Source organism: Tiliqua scincoides, chromosome 4, assembly GCF_035046505.1.
Source record: "Tiliqua scincoides isolate rTilSci1 chromosome 4, rTilSci1.hap2, whole genome shotgun sequence".
Lineage (NCBI taxonomy): Eukaryota > Metazoa > Chordata > Lepidosauria > Squamata > Scincidae > Tiliqua > Tiliqua scincoides.
This window is the reverse complement of record NC_089824.1, coordinates 131,715,699-131,733,439: the sequence shown is the minus strand read 5'-3', so window position 1 is coordinate 131,733,439 and position 17,741 is coordinate 131,715,699. Positions and strand designations below refer to the sequence as shown.

The 17,741-nt window shown below is 41.9% G+C and overlaps 2 protein-coding genes across 8 annotated transcripts in view; one reads left to right on the top strand and one right to left on the bottom strand.

Moving 5' to 3' along the window:
* Positions 1 to 12,900, top strand: part of ABCA4 (ATP binding cassette subfamily A member 4) — a 126,718-nt gene extending 113,818 nt beyond the window's left edge. The window contains exons 39-50 of the mRNA XM_066624558.1: positions 255 to 402; positions 1,579 to 1,702; positions 2,726 to 2,855; positions 3,007 to 3,127; positions 3,743 to 3,805; positions 3,900 to 4,006; positions 6,171 to 6,312; positions 7,740 to 7,874; positions 8,638 to 8,741; positions 10,261 to 10,353; positions 11,632 to 11,881; positions 12,778 to 12,900. Of these exons, the coding sequence (XP_066480655.1) occupies positions 255 to 402; positions 1,579 to 1,702; positions 2,726 to 2,855; positions 3,007 to 3,127; positions 3,743 to 3,805; positions 3,900 to 4,006; positions 6,171 to 6,312; positions 7,740 to 7,874; positions 8,638 to 8,741; positions 10,261 to 10,353; positions 11,632 to 11,881; positions 12,778 to 12,900 (1,540 nt within the window). The remainder of the gene's footprint in view (positions 1 to 254; positions 403 to 1,578; positions 1,703 to 2,725; positions 2,856 to 3,006; positions 3,128 to 3,742; positions 3,806 to 3,899; positions 4,007 to 6,170; positions 6,313 to 7,739; positions 7,875 to 8,637; positions 8,742 to 10,260; positions 10,354 to 11,631; positions 11,882 to 12,777) is intronic.
* Positions 12,901 to 14,642: 1,742 nt separating this feature from the next.
* Positions 14,643 to 17,741, bottom strand: part of LOC136647764 (very-long-chain enoyl-CoA reductase-like) — a 38,433-nt gene continuing 35,334 nt past the window's right edge. For 3 of the 7 annotated variants that reach the window (XM_066623522.1, XM_066623523.1, XM_066623528.1), the window contains 2 exons: positions 16,115 to 16,160; positions 14,643 to 16,029 (listed from right to left, as the gene is read on the bottom strand). In XM_066623522.1, the coding sequence (XP_066479619.1) occupies positions 15,902 to 16,029; positions 16,115 to 16,160 (174 nt within the window). In that variant the 3' untranslated portion in view covers positions 14,643 to 15,901. The remainder of the gene's footprint in view (positions 16,030 to 16,114; positions 16,161 to 17,741) is intronic. The other 4 variants (XM_066623525.1, XR_010794301.1, XM_066623524.1 and 1 more) reach the window with 4 other exon arrangements.

Below are 17,741 nucleotides of genomic sequence, written 5' to 3'. Positions count from 1 at the left end.
GTGTTTTATCAGTGATAGTTCATTCACACATGCAGGCCACCATTTAATGACAAACATGCATGTGCAAATGGACCTTGAGAGAAGCTATGCCAAAGAATTCAGTTTTTTGTTAGCAACTTCCCTGGTTCCTTAAAGAAGCAGTGTAGTAAGGTTAGCTAGTCTGACTTAATTAACTTCATCAGTGACAGTTTCTTCACCACAGGAGAGCACTGCTGGGTTTATTACACCCCTTCCCCCCTATCTTTTGCATGCAGATGGGCCATAATCCCAATGATGTACCCAGCATCTGGCATCTTCAGCATTCCCAGCACTGCCTATGTTGCCTTGTCTTGCATTAACCTCTTCATTGGTATCAACAGTAGTGCCATTACATTTATCCTGGAACTCTTTGAGAACAACCCAGTAAGTAATTTGGGACTGTGTCAAATGCCTTCTGAGAATCCAGATTTGCACAGGGACACTTAAAGCCTGGTGCCTTTTGCCCAGCCTTCTCCTCTGGGCTTGGGGCAGAGGCCAGAAAATTGAGGCAACTAATTGGCTGCTGATCAGTTGGGGCATGGTATGGCTGTTGCTGGAACCAGAAAGGTCTCCCCAGCCTCAGTCCATGCCTTTTCAGCATGCCGCACCCGCCTTCCCTGTGTACAGTCTGAGAGTAGCTGGTTGCTCTATGTAGGGGCCGGGTAGGAATTTTTGGCTGGTAACTGATTGGCTGTGGTTATTGGTTTTTTCGCCTACCCTGGACTGGTATTTGGGCGTGGTGTTATAGATGTAGTTCTTTAAAGGTTTCCCTTGGTGGGGCAGGTGGCGTGCTGGTTGGGTAGCCAGGAATGGGGGTGGAGTGCATGCTGAGGTAAGCAAGGTCAGGGGGTGAGCCAGGACCGCCCTGACAACACTTGTCCGGGTTAGTGAGGCTGGCTGGTGAGCACCCTGGCTGGTTAAACAAGGGCCAGCTCACGGCTTAGCCTGTGCAGGTCAGTGCTGGCCAGCTGCCTCGACCCCTTGGGGTTGGCTGGGATAGGTTAACCCTGCCTCTGATGGGGTGACACCTGGAGTCAGGATGTCATGTCCATGGGGTCTCGGGGGAGGTAAATGGCTAGTGCCATTTTCCTCCAAGCTCTTTGTGACCAGCACGCTTTGGGATTTTTACTAGCTCAATTTTTCCCTGCTGCAAGTTATTTTTATTAATTCAATAAATTACAGTCATCCCAAGCCTCTGTCTCGTGTCCTTCTTGGGGAGTGCCTGGGTAAATATAATATTCACAGGTTATCCCGCATCCACATGCCTTTTGAATGTGGGAGAACCTTTTCAAAGAGGTTATAAGGTGGTGTTGTGGAAGGACTGGCCTGTTTTATAGATCTGCTATTTGTAACTGCTGGGAAAAATTGTACTCCTTTACCATCTATGTTTCCTGTCCCTATTTTGCAGTTTTCAATTACATGACCTCATAGGGATGGGAATTAGTGCTATTAGCATCAAAATTTATGTGATCTTGCTCTAACCTCAGAATGTTTATTTACAGTAGAAACAACCCTGATAAACCTGAGTTTTACTAGCACACATATTTCTGTCCATTATAGTCTCTCCTGAAATTCAATCAAACACTGAAAAATATCTTGCTAGTCTTCCCACATTTTTGTCTGGGCCGTGGGCTCATCGATTTAGCCATGAAGCAAGCTGTGACTGATGTGTATGCTCGATTTGGTAAGTATTAAAGAACCTAGGATTATTCCTCAGTGTCCCATATATAAATAGACTTTTGAGCACTATGCTGGCCTTTGGGCCATCTCCCAGCAGTAACACACAGGAGCATTCACCCTACGAATTTTTTGTTTGCTTTCTTATTTTTTATTATTAGATCATTGCTGCTGGGTTTTTTTCCTTGGTTATTCTTACATTGTTTTTATATTTTTAAACTTTTAAGTGTGTGTGTGTGTGTGTGTGTGTGTGTATTATTTATGATACTATTCTTACATTTTGTAAGCTGCTTTGGGTGCCTATTCGGGAGAAGAGCGGGATGTAGATTAGATAAATGCATAAATTAGGACTGTCATTGAATTCTTCTTCAGTGATAGAGGTTACCCAGGAGTGGGTTACTTTTCCTACCTGCTTTAAACACAAGGCTATGCAAATGGCTTTCTGTTTGGTCCCCTCCAGTAGGAGTCTCCCCCAGTACTTTAAGGCAACAAAACTTTCACGGAGCTCAGAGTTTTACCGGTCAGTTTATCTGATCCTTACAAGGGAATCTTCTGCAACATGTCTGCTGTATGCCTCATAGAGAGAATGTCATCTCTGGCCACAAAGAAGGACATTGTTTCCAGGGCCCATTCTGGCAAGGAGGCATCCCAGGCAGAGAGGAAACCTCCTTTGGCTTTCACTTCTTCTGAAGAATCGATTCACAATGCCAAAACTTTACCTCATAGAGTAGACATTTGGGGACACTGATACCAATTGACCACAGCACTGAAGTGCAAAATGGCAGCTGAGTATTTGGGTAAATGAGGGGGTTTTTCCAACAAGCCAGGCTTGCTTTTCTTTCCTCCCCAAATGTTGATGAAAACATCATTAGGCATCCTTATGATCTTAGGACATTTCCTAGCTATTATTTGGTAGTATGACACTAATTATATCTTTGCACCTGAAGTATATTACTTCAATATCTTTTGTTTGGGTAAGACTTTATTTGAGCAGTAACTCAGTATTCTTTTTGGTTGGTTTCCTCCAAAGGAGAAGAGTATGTCTTGAATCCATTTCATTGGGATTTTGCCGGGAAAAACATGGTTGCCCTAGCAGTAGAGGGTATTGCATATTTTCTTCTGAATCTCCTAATTCAAGATAATTTCATCTCCACAAGATGGTATGTTTGAAATACAAACTTCAGAGCTGTGTGCAATTAATAAGTGTCACAACAGATGTGTTGGCTTGGGAAGTACCACTTTTGTGGGTCTTTAATGTAGGCTGCTCTTCAGTCATAGACTTGAATAACTTGCCTAATCTGCTTTCTTCAGGCTTTCCCAGAATGCTCTGGTTCCTGTTACTGATGATGATGAGGATGTTGCAGAAGAAAGACAACGCATCATGAATGGAGGCAGCAAAACTGATATCTTGAAGTTACAAGAATTGACCAAAGTAATCTTCCAGAAGGAGTTATACTTTATATATTTACTTTTTCTCTTGGACAAAAAAAGCATTCATATGCTGCTTAAAGGCCCAGTCCTTTCCAATTTTCCAGTGCCAGTGCAGTTGTGCCAATGGGGTGTGCACTGCATCCTGTGATGGGGAGGCATTCACAGAGGCCTCCTCAATGTTTGGAAACATTTGTTCCTTTACATCAGAGCTGCAATGCAGCTGCACAAGTGCTGGAAAATTGGATAGGATTGGGCCCTAAGCCATTTCTGCCTAACATTGCATATATGCAACAGGAACCAAATGTGTACACCTATGAGCTGGGCAAATATGGGTTTAATACCAAACATTTCTTTGTTTTGAGCTATTTGTTTGTATATCCTGTGATTTTGTGAGACATCAAATTAAAATTGCAAGCAGGGCAGTTACAATTGCAGAAGTTTGACTTGACATCACTCTTAACAGTAAACTAGCTATGGAATTAGGAGATCCATAATCAAATCTCCTGTTCCAATGCAGTCTTAGCCTCCAGAAAGTGGATATTAAGGTCAGATGGAGCTTCAGCTATAGATGTCTTGCAAGGAGACTTTTTTTAAAAAGCAAAACGTCTTATTCTAGATTTATGCAGATAGACGCATTCCAGCGGTGGACCAGCTCTGTGTTGGCGTTCGTCCTGGAGAGGTAAGTTGTACATTATCTTTGTAGCCAATTTTAAAGTGATTGTCATTTCATAATCTTCTGAAAGTATTGAAACGTGTGCTAACTTGTAATTTAGTGCTTTGGCCTCCTGGGTGTGAATGGTGCTGGCAAGACAACAATGTTCAAAATGCTGACTGGGGACACTGAAGTTACATCTGGAGATGCTATAGTGGCTGGTCACAGGTAGGTTCCTGAGAAATGCCAAAGCAGTGAGGAATGGATGAGTCTCAATATGTAGTAACTATTGGTGTTGCACTGCCAGTATTAACCTTATCCTAGCCTTTGGATGAGAGTGGGGACTAAAGAGATATCCGAATGTGATTTTTGGTGTTGGGGGTGGAATAGGCACAGCCCTGTTGAATGCATGCACTCTGAGCTGACCTGTTCTGGTCTTTTCCCCTGTTTACAGAAGAGATATGGATAACATTGGAGATTGCAAAGGCCAAATTGTCTGAATAGCTCACAGTACCATTTTTCTTGTACCATGTTGTAACTACTTGTTACAAGTTCTCCTTTAACTGCAGCTTGGTAGTAAGCCACTGAACTAGGAACAGAAGTCTCCATAGGAAGCACCTTTAGTAAAGCATTAGCTTTACATGGATTATTGATCCAATTGATATGGGGGAAAGCCCTCCTTATAGGTGCCTCAGAGCCCAATCCTATCCAACTTCCTAGCACCAATGCAGCCATAATACAACTCCATGGTAAGAGAATCAATATTCCCTTCCCTTGATGAGGCCTCCATGACTGCCCTCCCACCGCAGGATGCAGCATGTGCCCCATTGGCACAGCTGCATCAGTGCTGGAAAGTTGGGTAGGATTGGGCCCTCAGAGGCTACAGACCTGCGCAGTTAATCATGATTGAATAATTCTTTGAATTTTTATCATATTTATGTTCCATCTTAAATAAGAACCCACACTAATTTGGGAGGGGGGAAATGCGGTACACAACTTTTTTTCTCTGAATGGGTTAGGAAGACATTCCAAAAAACATTTGAGTGATCATTAAGTTAGTGTATCTACATCTGTCCTGTTATGCTGGTGTAAAGCTATGTGAATGACTTGGAAGGCCCCTTGACACAAAATGGTGGAAATGAGTGCCACATTAAGAATTTAACATTTTCAGGTGTCCCCTGGTATCCACGATCAGCTTATAAGTGGTTCCCCGCACATAGACATGCAGTAATTGCAAGAAGCTGCCTGCCTGCTTGTTTGATTAAAGCAAGAGACAGTTCACATGACTAAAAGGCACGGGGGGCATGGAGATAGGGTTCCATTTTATTTGTGCTTTCTGGTATCCGTGGGGAGCAGGAATGTATACCCCACGGTTACCAGGGGACTTCTGTGGTCACATCTGTGTTATCATGTTTAAACATCAGTGTTTAATGTTTACATTTAAGTAATGTACTACACATTGTATTGGCAATCTTCAGTCTCGAAAGACTATGGTATCGTGCTCTGAAAGGTGGTTCTGGCACAGCGTCTAGTGTGGCTGAAAAGGCCAATCCGGGAGTGACAATCCCTTCCACACCAGGAGCAAGTGCAATCTGTCCCTGGTCTGTCTCCCTGGCTATGGGCCTTCCTTCTTTGCCTCTTTGCCTCAGACTGCTGGCAAAGTGTCTCTTCAAACTGGGAAAGGCCATGCTGCACAGCCTGCCTCCAAGCGGACCACTCAGAGGCCAGGGTTTCCCACTTGTTGAGGTCCATCCCTAAGGCCTTCAGATCCCTCTTGCAGATGTCCTTGTATCGCAGCTGTGGTCTACCTGTAGGGCGCTTTCCTTGCACAAGTTCTCCATAGAGGAGATCCTTTGGGATCCGGCTACACTTGTACCGGTTATTTGTGTACTACACAAATAACAAAGAAATACACATCAGAAAGCATTTCTGATTATGGGTCTCTGTAGTGTTTTTCCATAGTTTTAAAAACCATGTTGTTACCTTGCCCTGTTAGGCAACAGACTTGGGGACTCAATAATTAGTTAATATGCACATTCTTCAGTTATACAGTGTGAGACAGCTGTGGCAGAGCTTAAATAAGAAGGATTTTTGGACTAACAAGATGTAGCTAATGGAATTTTTACTTTTTTCCCCCCAAAAATCTATTGCTGATTACAAATTGATTAGATTTGAGTTTACAACTTTCTTTTGGTACCTAGCCTGCTTTTTAGGTCGTACTCCTGACTTCTGTTCCATAGGATCTTGCTGCATTTTAGGAATGGCTATTACCAAGTTTGTATTATTTCATTCAGGTGTTTCCATGCCTGGAAACTTTTTTTTCTGACAAAGTCTTTGACTGAACATTACTAGAGTTCCAGAAGAGATTCTCCCCCTTTTTTTCTTCCTCTAGTATATTGAAACATATCTCCAATGTTCATCAAAACATGGGCTACTGCCCACAGTTCGATGCTATTGATGATCTGCTCACAGGGAGAGAGCACTTGCATCTCTATGCCCATCTCCGTGGTGTCCCAGCAGCAGAAGTTAAAAGGGTAAGGACAATTTCTTTTCTTTCTTTTTGTATTAAAGTTTTTATTGGATTTTTCAACTGCATACTGTAAAATCCAGAAACCAAATTCCCAGTTACAATTCCTAGCCAACCCCAAACAGCAACTAACATTTGTGCAGACACCATTTGCTCATAATATTTTCTGCAGCACTAAACAAAATTCTGCTTTACATTTTTGTGTTACTGTTTTAAATTAAAGGGGGAAAAGGCATGAAGACTGATAAATTAGGAGCTGTTCATATTTTCTTAGGTTTCATCCAAAGATACCTATATATAAAAGGGCTACTCTGTGCTGCTAAAATTATGGGCAATTGATACATGTATTTTTTTTTAATAAGGAAGAACTATTAAAGAATGAACTATTACTGTTCATAAACATGTGGTGCTTTAAAGGAAAATATTTGGAAAAAGCACCCAGCATCACCAAAAACATCATCATCTTGCTTCACTTAGAATTCATCTTGATAGAATGTTTGTCTGTCACACACATTGCAAAGCTGGGAGGAAGCCAAATGCACCTTGCAGATAAAGAACAAGCAATGACTTACCTTTATAGATTTATAGATTACATACATCCGCTTCACTTCACCTTTCTGAACAGTTAATAGATCAGTTATTGTGCAATAATTGATGTATTTGTTGTACAAGGTCCAAATGCCTTTCATTGAAGTTGTGCTTCAAACAACTGGCTACAGAGTTTTGCTAGCATTTTCCCAGTGCTTAAGTCTCAATATTTTGTTGTTAGAAAGATATACATTTTCCTCCAACTCTAGAGCATCCACTGAGACAGTGAGCATAGTGTGCAAGTGTGACCAGGGAACTGACTCTGGTAGCTATCGTTTGTGACATCAGTACTAGCGAACATTTATGGTCTGTATCTGTGATCATCAAAATTGTGTGTGCCTGTGTCTGTCTTCCATTTTAGAAGCCAAGCCCTTGGGGAATACCATTCAAGCATAGGAGAACAGTTGTAACACTTTAAACACCAAAGAAGAGGTGCACACACATTCTTCCACTTCCTCCAACAGCAGTGCATTTTGTACAACATTTTGTAAACCTTTTACTTTAAAAAGTGGTTGTTCTTTACCAGATGTGTGCTCTTGCTTTTGGAAGAAAAAACAGGCCACAGAAAAACAGAGCTATCCCCCACAAAGGTTTAACCACCCACTCTGCTAAGCATGAGCTGAGGATTACACAGGGATCTAGGTGGCACATGAGACTTCTATCCTACAAAACAATCTGGAGTGCTGAGTAATCCTTGCACAGATGCTAAGGAGGGAGGAAAATGGAACTCTGTTATGTCCTGTGAGGATCCCTTTCTGCTCAAATGCTATACCCACAGTGGACTGGAATGAGTCCATAGTATTTGAAATATCTAGTAAAACCCTTTAAACTTTATATCTTCCACAGGTAGCAGAATGGGGGATACAGAAGCTTGGTCTCTCAATGTATGCAGATCAGCTGGCAGGCACATACAGTGGTGGCAACAAGCGCAAACTCTCCACTGCCATAGCACTGATAGGCTGTCCTCCTTTAATCCTCCTGGTAAGTTGTTTTGTAGTGAGAGAACCAGATAACTGACAAAACAGCCAACACTGCAACTCTCCAGGGTAATGGCTAATCCTAGAGCAGCATTTCACAACCAACAGAACTCGTACAACCAGTGGTACTTGAGGCAGTAGCCGGTGGTACTTGTGGGTCCCCCAGACCTTTATTGCCTGGCAGCAAGGAACACAACACAAGCAGCAGTGGGAGGCCTGGTGGGCAAGGCTCCAGCGTGTGCTTTTCACGTGTTCAGAAAAGACCTCCTGTCCACCCTGAGCCTTTTACTGGTGCTTGTTGCGTTGCATCTGGCATCCCAATCCAGAACTGGCAATGACAATCACCAGTTACTTCCAGTGGTACTTCCAATAGGTGGACCATGCAAAGTGGTACGGAGGCGACAAGCATTGAGAAACACTGCCCTAGAGCAAAAACTCGGCAAAATCTCTGAGATACTCCTAACTGCATATCACGTTAAATGTGTGGTTTGGTCCTGATTTTATTATTTGTTTTACTCCTACATAGCAGCGATAGAGGAAGGGGGGGGGTCATGTTCAGGACCAGGATATATGTTGATATTGAATCCTTTCTTGCTGCTGTAGGAGCCTGGTGAAAATTGCAGCTCTGAAAACTATTGTCATCCCCAAGTGTGAAGCCTCCATTCAGTCACTTAATTTGGACAGTTATTATCATGCCTGGAAAGCCCTTGAAAAATTATCACAACTCGTTCTACTGACTCAGAGATGCTTTCTAACTCTTCTTACAGGATGAGCCAACTACCGGAATGGATCCTCAATCCCGACGCTTCTTATGGAACTCAATTGTCAGTGTGATCAGAGACGGAAGAGCGGTGGTTCTCACCTCACACAGGTAATACAAACCTGCTCACATAGAATCATCACCAAAATCTAAGATGTTCCCATATATGGCTGATTCAAACACTCAGAGAAAGCAGAGGCAGTCCAACCGTGGGGCGACCTGAAGTGGCTTACAATCAGTGGCGGATTGTGAGATGTGTGAGGGGGCCATTCAGCAGTGCAAAAGCATTCAGCATTTGGGGGTGCCATTCAGCACTGCAAAAGCAAGCTGCATTGATCCACTGCTCATTTGCTCAAAGAAGAAGTTGACCATCTGCCTCTTTACCATGCTTTTTGCATAATTTTCTCCAGCCCACAAGTGTGGGACTTCTGGTTTTATTTGCAGGGACCATGCAAACGAATGCATGGTCCCTGCAGATAAAATGGGAAGTCTCGAATTTTGGGTTTGAGGAAAGTGCATAAGGAGCATAGTAAGGGGCTTTTTTTTTCTGAGAGCACTGCAGCAGAGGCAGTGGCATCCAAGGTCACATCCGCCCTGAAAGCATGTGGTATATTTCTAATTCCTTCTTCCTATATTCCTTCTTACAAATGTACAATTCAAACTACAGATTATATATTGCATAATGAAATGCTTTGATACATTAAAAATTGCCCAAAGGTAGAAACCTAGCAAGTCTGGGCAAAAGTTTTTAAAGCTGAAGGGATTCATGGTAGTTGTTTTTTTCCATTTTCAATTGTTGTTGAAATTTTCAATTGCACTTTTCAATTCGTATGTGAGATCTCCCATTTATTGCTCAAATTATAGACTACCAGAACTTCAAGACATAATTTTTTCTGAATGTTAATAGTCTTTCAGACTCGGCTGAATCATAAACATAGCCATTAAGTGATAATTATGATTTAATTCTTAGCAGTTACCTACTTATTAATGAAGTGAAGATTAAAGCTTTCATACTCACTTTGCTGAGTTCTCTGGAGTTCCAGTTAACTTCCTGTTAATGTTCTATCTGGTCTTTCCAAGCATTCAGGCTACCTGAAGCCTGCCTGCACATGCTACAAGCTTGCGTGCTTATAGTATCCTTTAAAAGAAATACTTTGCCACAGTAAGCCTCTAAACCAGGGATGGGCAAGCTTTCAACTTTAGGGATCCTGGACCTTTAACAATTGTATAAGAGAGAGAATTTAAAATTGCACCTGCTGAAATTCCTCTTCTATACAATTGTTAGTATCCCAAGGGCACGCCCCGTGATCTGCAGATAACTGAATTTGTGGATAGCAGATCTGTAGATACAGGGGAACACCTGTAGCTATATATTTATTACAAAGAAAAATGCTATAGTTTGGGGATACTAAACTGAAGCCATTGATCCTAAAGGTATCAGTTTGTTCCTTCAGATAAATAAATATTTGGTCTTCATGGCAAGTCTGAGCTGAGACACAATGCTATTTATGGGTTTGTCATTTATCATAAGGCTCCGTATAAACTATTCCTACTTGGGGCTGTAAGTCTTATTTTTTTTTTTTTTTTTTGCTATAAACCTGAAATGTTGCATGCTTTTTCTCTTTACAAGTATGGAAGAATGTGAGGCGCTCTGTACGCGCCTGGCCATCATGGTTAAGGGGACCTTCAAATGCCTAGGCTCCATACAGCATCTCAAATACAAGTAAGCAAAGGATATATTTCTCATGTTGAATATAATTATTAGGTCTCCATAGGGAGAAAACTGTGTCTGGGTATTGAAGACCTGGGACACAATCTACTGAGTTGTTAATGAAAGCCCCAATTAAATTAATAGAAGCTGTGCAAGAACATGGTAAACCTGTACTTAAGGGCATATCTGCACTAAAAACTTACATAATTTTTATACCAGTTCAATTGTCATTCCTTCAAAGAACACTAGGAATTGTTTGGTGAGAAGACTTAGAATTTTCTTTTGGAGATCCTTCGCACCTCCACACAGTTCCACCGTTTCCCAGTTCTACCTCCTCCTTGGTGGGAAGTCTCCCCCTGTTCTCATCATAAACCCCTCCTTTATCCTATGCTCCAAGGTGGGCTCTGAGGTCTTCATAGGCCTCCTTTCAGCTGCCTCCCAGCTGTGGCTGGAAGTGCAGCCTTGTCAAGGGAAGACCACAGCTCACCACCACAGGCAGCCATCACCCCTACATCTCACTATCCCCTGCTGGGTGAGGTGGGGGGGGGGTCACAGGGCCCAAGGCTGAGAATGCAATGAAGCCTTGTTAAGTCTTGTCAAGGCTGTAGCTGGTGTCTTCAGCAGAGCTTGCACTGGCAGTAAGTCCAATCCTGGACATTTAAAATAATCCTGAAAATACCCAATTTCAAATGTACATGAATAAATGTACATGATAGATGGATACAGGTTGAGCCTCATTCACATGAGTTCCATTCCAAGCACTCACCTGGATGGCAAAATACGCACTATAGCAAATCAATTTAAAAAACAAAGTTTGTTTGCTCAGGTGATTTAAAAACAGCCTTGCTGACCTTTGTGATGTAAGATAAGAGTCATTAAGAAGACAATCCATCAATCAGTCCTCCTCCAAGAGCTTACAAAGAGCTGAGAGCTTACACTCAGCCCCTCCCTTCACCAATGCTAAGTGCTCACCAGGAAGGGAGGGGTCCACTGGAGAGAGAAGGATTGATGGATTGTCAGCCAGCTGCCCTCTCTCTCTCTCTCTCTCTCTCTCTCTCTCTCTCTCTCATATTAAAGAGGCTATTGTTAAAGGACTGTTCAGCTTTTTAAACTGATTTTAAAGGGATGCATTTTTCCCCTTCTCCAGGGATCAGCACATTCCTTCTCATTTGCAGGGGCCATTCGTGTTGAGTCAAATCTGTGTATAAAAAATTCATGTATAAATAGGCTGGACCTGTATTCCAATGTGTGTAATAAATCCGTCACTTATGAACTATGGGTATTTAACAGATATGGAGATGGCTACATTGTCACCATGAAAATCAAAGCTCCTAAACCTGGAATTCCTCCAGATCCAAGCCTAGCTGAGCACTTCATACAAGTGAACTTTCCAGGAAGCATACAGAGGGAAAAACACTACAACATGCTACAGTACCAGATATGCGCCTATTCACTGGCCAGAATCTTCAGGTTGATTCTCTCCAACAAAGACAGCTTGAATATTGAAGAATATTCAGTCTCGCAAACTACCCTTGATCAGGTAAGTTTTTGCAAACTGGTAATACAGAAACACAAGTTGTATTTTCAGAAATGCAAAAATTCCATATAGAAACGAATACCATATTTTACAAGTGTTGCCTATTATCAGGTAACAATGATCAGATTAACAATATTTTATAAAGGCTATATAATTATATGTATTTGTAGTTAGTGAAAATTAATCTTAAATAGCATTACAGTGGTTCCATAACTCTCTGGGAGAGTTTGGGCCACTGTCTTGGGGGGGGGGGCTGTGTTGATGGGTCCTCCACGTTCACACTGTTGGTGGGAATGAAAGCGCTTTTTCCCTACATACAGGGGACTGCACCAGCCCTCTGAAGGGTGGGCTGGGCCTCCCCACACCTCAGAAATGTTAAAAAATGCAATTGTCACCCACTTCTGGTCTAGCAACAAAAATCAGAAATGGGTCACACTCATATTTTTTAGCATTTCTGATGCACAGGGAGACCCACAGTGGTGGCTGTGGGGTCCCTGCCCCCTCTGGAGGGCCAGCGAAAGCCCCTGTAAGTAAAAAAAACAGTCCTTTTGTCCCTGGCAGTAGTGTGATCACAGAGGTCCACTGATGCTGCTTCCCCACCCATTAAGGGGGCAGTGACAGGGCTTCCCTGACTGGGGCATCGCAATACCCCAGTTTGGAACCTCTGGAATAATAGAATCAAGTAAGGTAAGTGTTGATTTAGCAAGGAGATAAGTCTTTCAGCACTACCCAGAAGAACTGCAAGAGAAGATTTTTCCAAGCTGTTCTTATGTTCAAGCTGAACACTGTGGCTTTATTAATCCTCATTATACTTGCGATTTATACTGGATTTCCAGCATCTTCTGCTAACTGAGACGAAGGCAATTATGATTATATGTTTATCTGCTTTCCTCCCATAGGTTTTTGTGAACTTTGCTAAACAACAAATGGAGGATGAGGAAATTCCTCTACACCCTCGTGCAGCTGGAGCTAATCGAGAGGTGAAGGTGACCCCTGCTTTCTCCAGGCAAACAACTGCATAGAGTTGTTCAACAATGGCTGAAGGCCACAACAATGCAGAGTACTACTGAATAAAGCTCAAAAATGCAATCATCAAAGTGATGTGGAGCTTGAAGGGTACTGGCTATGTTGGTGTCAAATGAGTTGGTTTGGTCTGATGCAAAACCTTTTGTAATATACAACCATCCACGTACGCGTGTGTATGTGTGTGAGCACGTCTGTATTTTTTTTTTAAACCAAGTATGCATATCCATCACTTCCTAGTTTCATTCTGAATAAAAAGCTGGAACAGCTCAGATGTTAATTTAAGGCATCTATTTTTAGGGTGTTTAGTCCAAAGCATAATTGTATGTTGGTAGCAGTCAAGCACTGGTCTTTTTGCTTTCACTCTTATTTTCAGATGTATTGGCTATGACAGATGTATCAGATGACAGATGTACTGGCTATGGCTAAGGAACACAAGATCTCTCCGGGATCCCCCTGCAATATATAGTATTGGTCAAGTTCTACAGTTCACATACTATCACTACCAAGTTACTGTAGGTCCTGTGGTACCCCACCTGCCTCCAGTGGTGCATTGGGAGCTGCCACCATCAGTAGTACTGAAGTGTCAGAGGTTGGCCCAGCCAGGTGATGATGAGCAGTGCCCAGCTTGGTTGACTGATGACATTACTCCTGCATGCACAGGAAACTTTAACTCCCCTGGCCCTTTTTGTGCTCGTGATTTTATTTCCACCAATTTATAGTTATGATTTATTAAAACTTGTCAGTATTTGAGTTAAAAATTCCAAAGCTTGGATACTTTTCAAATCCCAATTGAGTTTAATTAAACATACCATTGCTGGTGTTTACATCTGTGCCATTTTTCCCCACTATGAAAATCTGTGTGTTTGGATTTCACCTAGACCTAGTTCTTATTAGGCAAAACTCTCAGTGACTTTTTCCCAAATGGGAGACATATGGAAGAAATCCCAACAGTGCTTTTACTCTTGACCACAATTTTGAAGATTTATTTAGCAGGCGTTTCATCTCACCTTAATGTCTAGATCAATAACTTCTACTGCTTTGTATATCTTAATGCTTTAAGCCACCTTGAGGGCTCTGGTGACAGTAAACATTTTAGAATAAATACCTTTGTTTTCCAATCACAGTATTAGAAAGTGGTAGATTGAGCCCCACTTACCTTTGTGGCATGATTGCTGTCTGGAAAGGGAACCACTTGGGTGAAGAACCACTTCTGAATAACAGGCTCTCTGTGTGTGGTTCAGGAACATTTTAACTACACAAGTGCAACTCTTTTTTTGCTGAGTAGCTGCACAGTTATAGTTAAAGCCTCTTCCACAGAGGGAAGCCACTGCGGTAATGGCTTCCATTATGGTTCTCTTTCCCAGCAAGAAAAACAGCACAGTGTTTCATAAGCTGTCTTACAATTTGAATAGAAAAATGACTCATAAATGTATAAACAGAGTTTGAATCAGGCCTTAAAAAGTATTAGTTGTGATTTGTTGTTTGTAATTACATCTGGTAATATTGCCAAAACCATCTTTTGTCAGGTACAGTTGGTTGTGCAACAAACACTTCTGGATTGTGTGTGTGAGAGAGTGAGAGAGAGATTTACCCTCTGGTGAGTTTTTTTAACCCAGACAAAGCCATTTTGCTAAATATTAAACAAAAACATGTTCTAAAACTTCAACAATTTCAATGAGTCATCTGCTGCTATAATGATTGGAACTGATTCAAAATATAACTTTGAATTTATTGCATATTCTCTCTTTACAAACATTGCAAAAAAATTTTCTATATGTTGTTTCTAGAGAAATAAATCTTGTGAAGAAACAATCAGAGTCCCTTTGTTGCTAAAATCTTCAAATAATTTCTTACACGTCTGCAAGACAATATTGCCTTCCTTTCTTGACATGATTTGCACAGAGCCTTCTTAAAGCACACTGAAAACAGTGGGGAGAAATACAACACAGGAAGTTCAAATTTTTCTTGGATTCCAACATATGTGAAAAAGAGGCTTCTCTGGAGGTCTGCAGTTGAGGGCCCTTGTTTAAAAGTACACATGCAGCCCAATCCTATCCATGTTTACCTGGAAGTAAGTTCCAGGAAGTTCTATGAGTCTCACTGTCAAGTAAGTCTGCATAGGATTATAGCATAAAATGGGTTATGCTTCCCAAGAATAAGAAATGCAAATACAGTAATTGTGATATAGCCCTGTTGGGAAGTATATGACTTACTGTAGATGTGAGGTGGGGCATGTTTGAATGCTTCCCCCACAAAAAATATTTCCTTAGTGTTGAAAACTAGCAGACTGAGGAGAATGCTAGGCTGGAACCCCTTCTTTCTTGTGTGCTAGTTTTCTATGTACAGGGAGTTTTATATTAGAAATAGTCATACGTGCAACTCCCAAGTTGCAGTCCAAAAGGATACGGTCACAACAGAATGCACATGACGATGCTGACTGCACAGACTGGCTCTTATTCAGTCCTAATGTTCTCTCTGAAGATATTTCATCAATAAGGTGAAGAACTTGGCAAAGCTCTAACTGATTGAGGTAGTCCATGGATTTCTTTGCCTTGGCTTTGCATAAAATACAATCCAGATTCTCCTTTACTTTTCTTGTAATAATTTCCTGGTTTGTTGCATTCCAGATTTTTTCACAGTGAATTCTCATGCATGCTCTTTACCACCATGGCCCAACCAGATATACACAGGAAGTGCTTCCTCTCAGCAACTCAAGATACTTTGACCAATTCAACTGTTTTAGCCCTGAATGTTCTTTTACGACCAATAGGGGCAATAAAAAAAAGAAGCCAATCTTGAATCTTGCAAATTCAAAAGCAGAGAGAGATTTGGCTTTTTGAATCCATGGAATTTCTCACTGCAGAGTATGTTCAGCATGTGCCTGGATCACTTCATTTACATGATCATATCATTATATGTCTCTTTTCTGTGAAGTTATGTCTCTATGGCCTCATCTGCCTTGCTTCTTTTACAGTTTAGTAGAAAAAAGTCTTGTTTTTACAATAAGAAAGGAATGATAGACACTCTAAGGCTAGGATAATCCTTAAACTCTCGTATATAGGTGTAGTGTTTATCCTTTGCCCAGACCGTCATCTGAATGAAACAAAGTAAGGTAAACAATCCCACTACAAGAAACAGAGAAATAAGGTCAATATAACATGTTCTGGGGAGAACAAACTCTCAAATTTTAAAACCAAGAATACTATTCACCTGGAACGCACTGAGTCATGATAGTGAAACCAATCCATGTCCCCAGCTGTAATAGCCAAGAAAATTCAGAACTATTTCACATGATGAAAATTGCTAGCACAACCTAGTCCCTTAAATGAAAAATGCACACAAACAGATCTATCAAATAGCCATTGGAAAAAGCAAAACAAAAAAACAAACAATTGAATTATGATTATGCACACAATCAGAAAAGCAAAACAATGTATTATCTCTGTAACCGAAGAGAGCACACTTCCTTGCAGGATCATAAGACATTTCTGTACCCCACGTAGACTTAAGCCACATACCCTTTTGTGATGAAGCCCTGTGTTTCCTGCATATTTTCTGCCTATTCTCCCATATTTGGGGCAATTTTGGCTCATCAGCAGCATCTGTGCTACTCAGTGCTGGAATGTGCCAACAGGCAGTTTCTGTCATTTTGCCTTGCAGTTGCCATTAGCCATGAGGAGGAACCCAGCTTCTCTTCCACCTGAGTTAGTGAGTTCCTGCCAGAAATTGGTATGCACTTGCAAACTGTGTTACATTCCTGTCTGACTTGTTCCACTCCTCCAACCAGATAACATGATGATGTGATCCAGGCTGGATGTAGACATTCCCAGCACACAGGAAGGCTTTCCCATTCAGCCACCTGAGAACCCACTCTGTGGCTGTAAGAGAAGAATACCAACTCACCACACTGTGAGTGAAAAGAGCTGGAAGATTCCTGCATGAAGGTGACTTAGCTGGAGAAAATGATTAGCAAGATTATGTCTGTTTCCTGGTTCATTTCAGCCTATTTGTAAAGTTCTCCCACCTGAGCATCCCATCTCCTGAGCAAGGCAAGCAGTTTTGAGTAGTGTTGTGACTCCATCCGCTGGATAGCCATGGCAACTGCACCTTTAGCAACTCTTTCCAATAGGCCTCCAACACTTTCCCTCAACCTGCTATCACTTTTGACCCCGCCCCCTTTATTCTCCGACTGCTCTTTAAACATGTAGATAACATTGGTTCTAGTCAACCCTTACTCTGCTTGATCCCTGGTTATGGGGAAGTTCAGTGGATCATTGTGCCTCTTTACGCTGTAGATCAGCAATTTTCAACCTTTCTTATCTCAGGGAACATTAACAAGGCGATAAAATGGTCAAGGCACACCATCAGTTTTGTGACCACTGACAAGGCACACCAGGCTGCTGGTAGGGGGCTCACATCTCCCAATTGCTCTACTAATAAACGACCCTGCCCAAACTCCCACAGCACACCTGCACACCAGTGTGCCCCAGCACACTGGTTGTAAATTGCTGCTGTAGATGCTACTGTGGGGAGATTTTAATAGGAATTTGAGGTTAAGTGTTCTCCTGGGGGGGAGTTTTGCCTAGATAGCCCCTCTGTCTGGTTTTATAGCCTGAGGTGGTAGCAGCAGGGATTCTTTTGAGGCTTTCCCCCATTCCACTGCATAGCCAACAAAGGGAAAGTTTGGGTCAGGAAAGGGGGAACTAACTATTAGGCACTACTCTGAGTCAGCCTGTATTCTTGTGGGAGTCCCCTTTGGACCATGACACCTTTATATGGGGGGGGGGTGACTTTAGCAGTTTTAGAATTCTAGGACACTGTATTTTGGTTCTGCCCC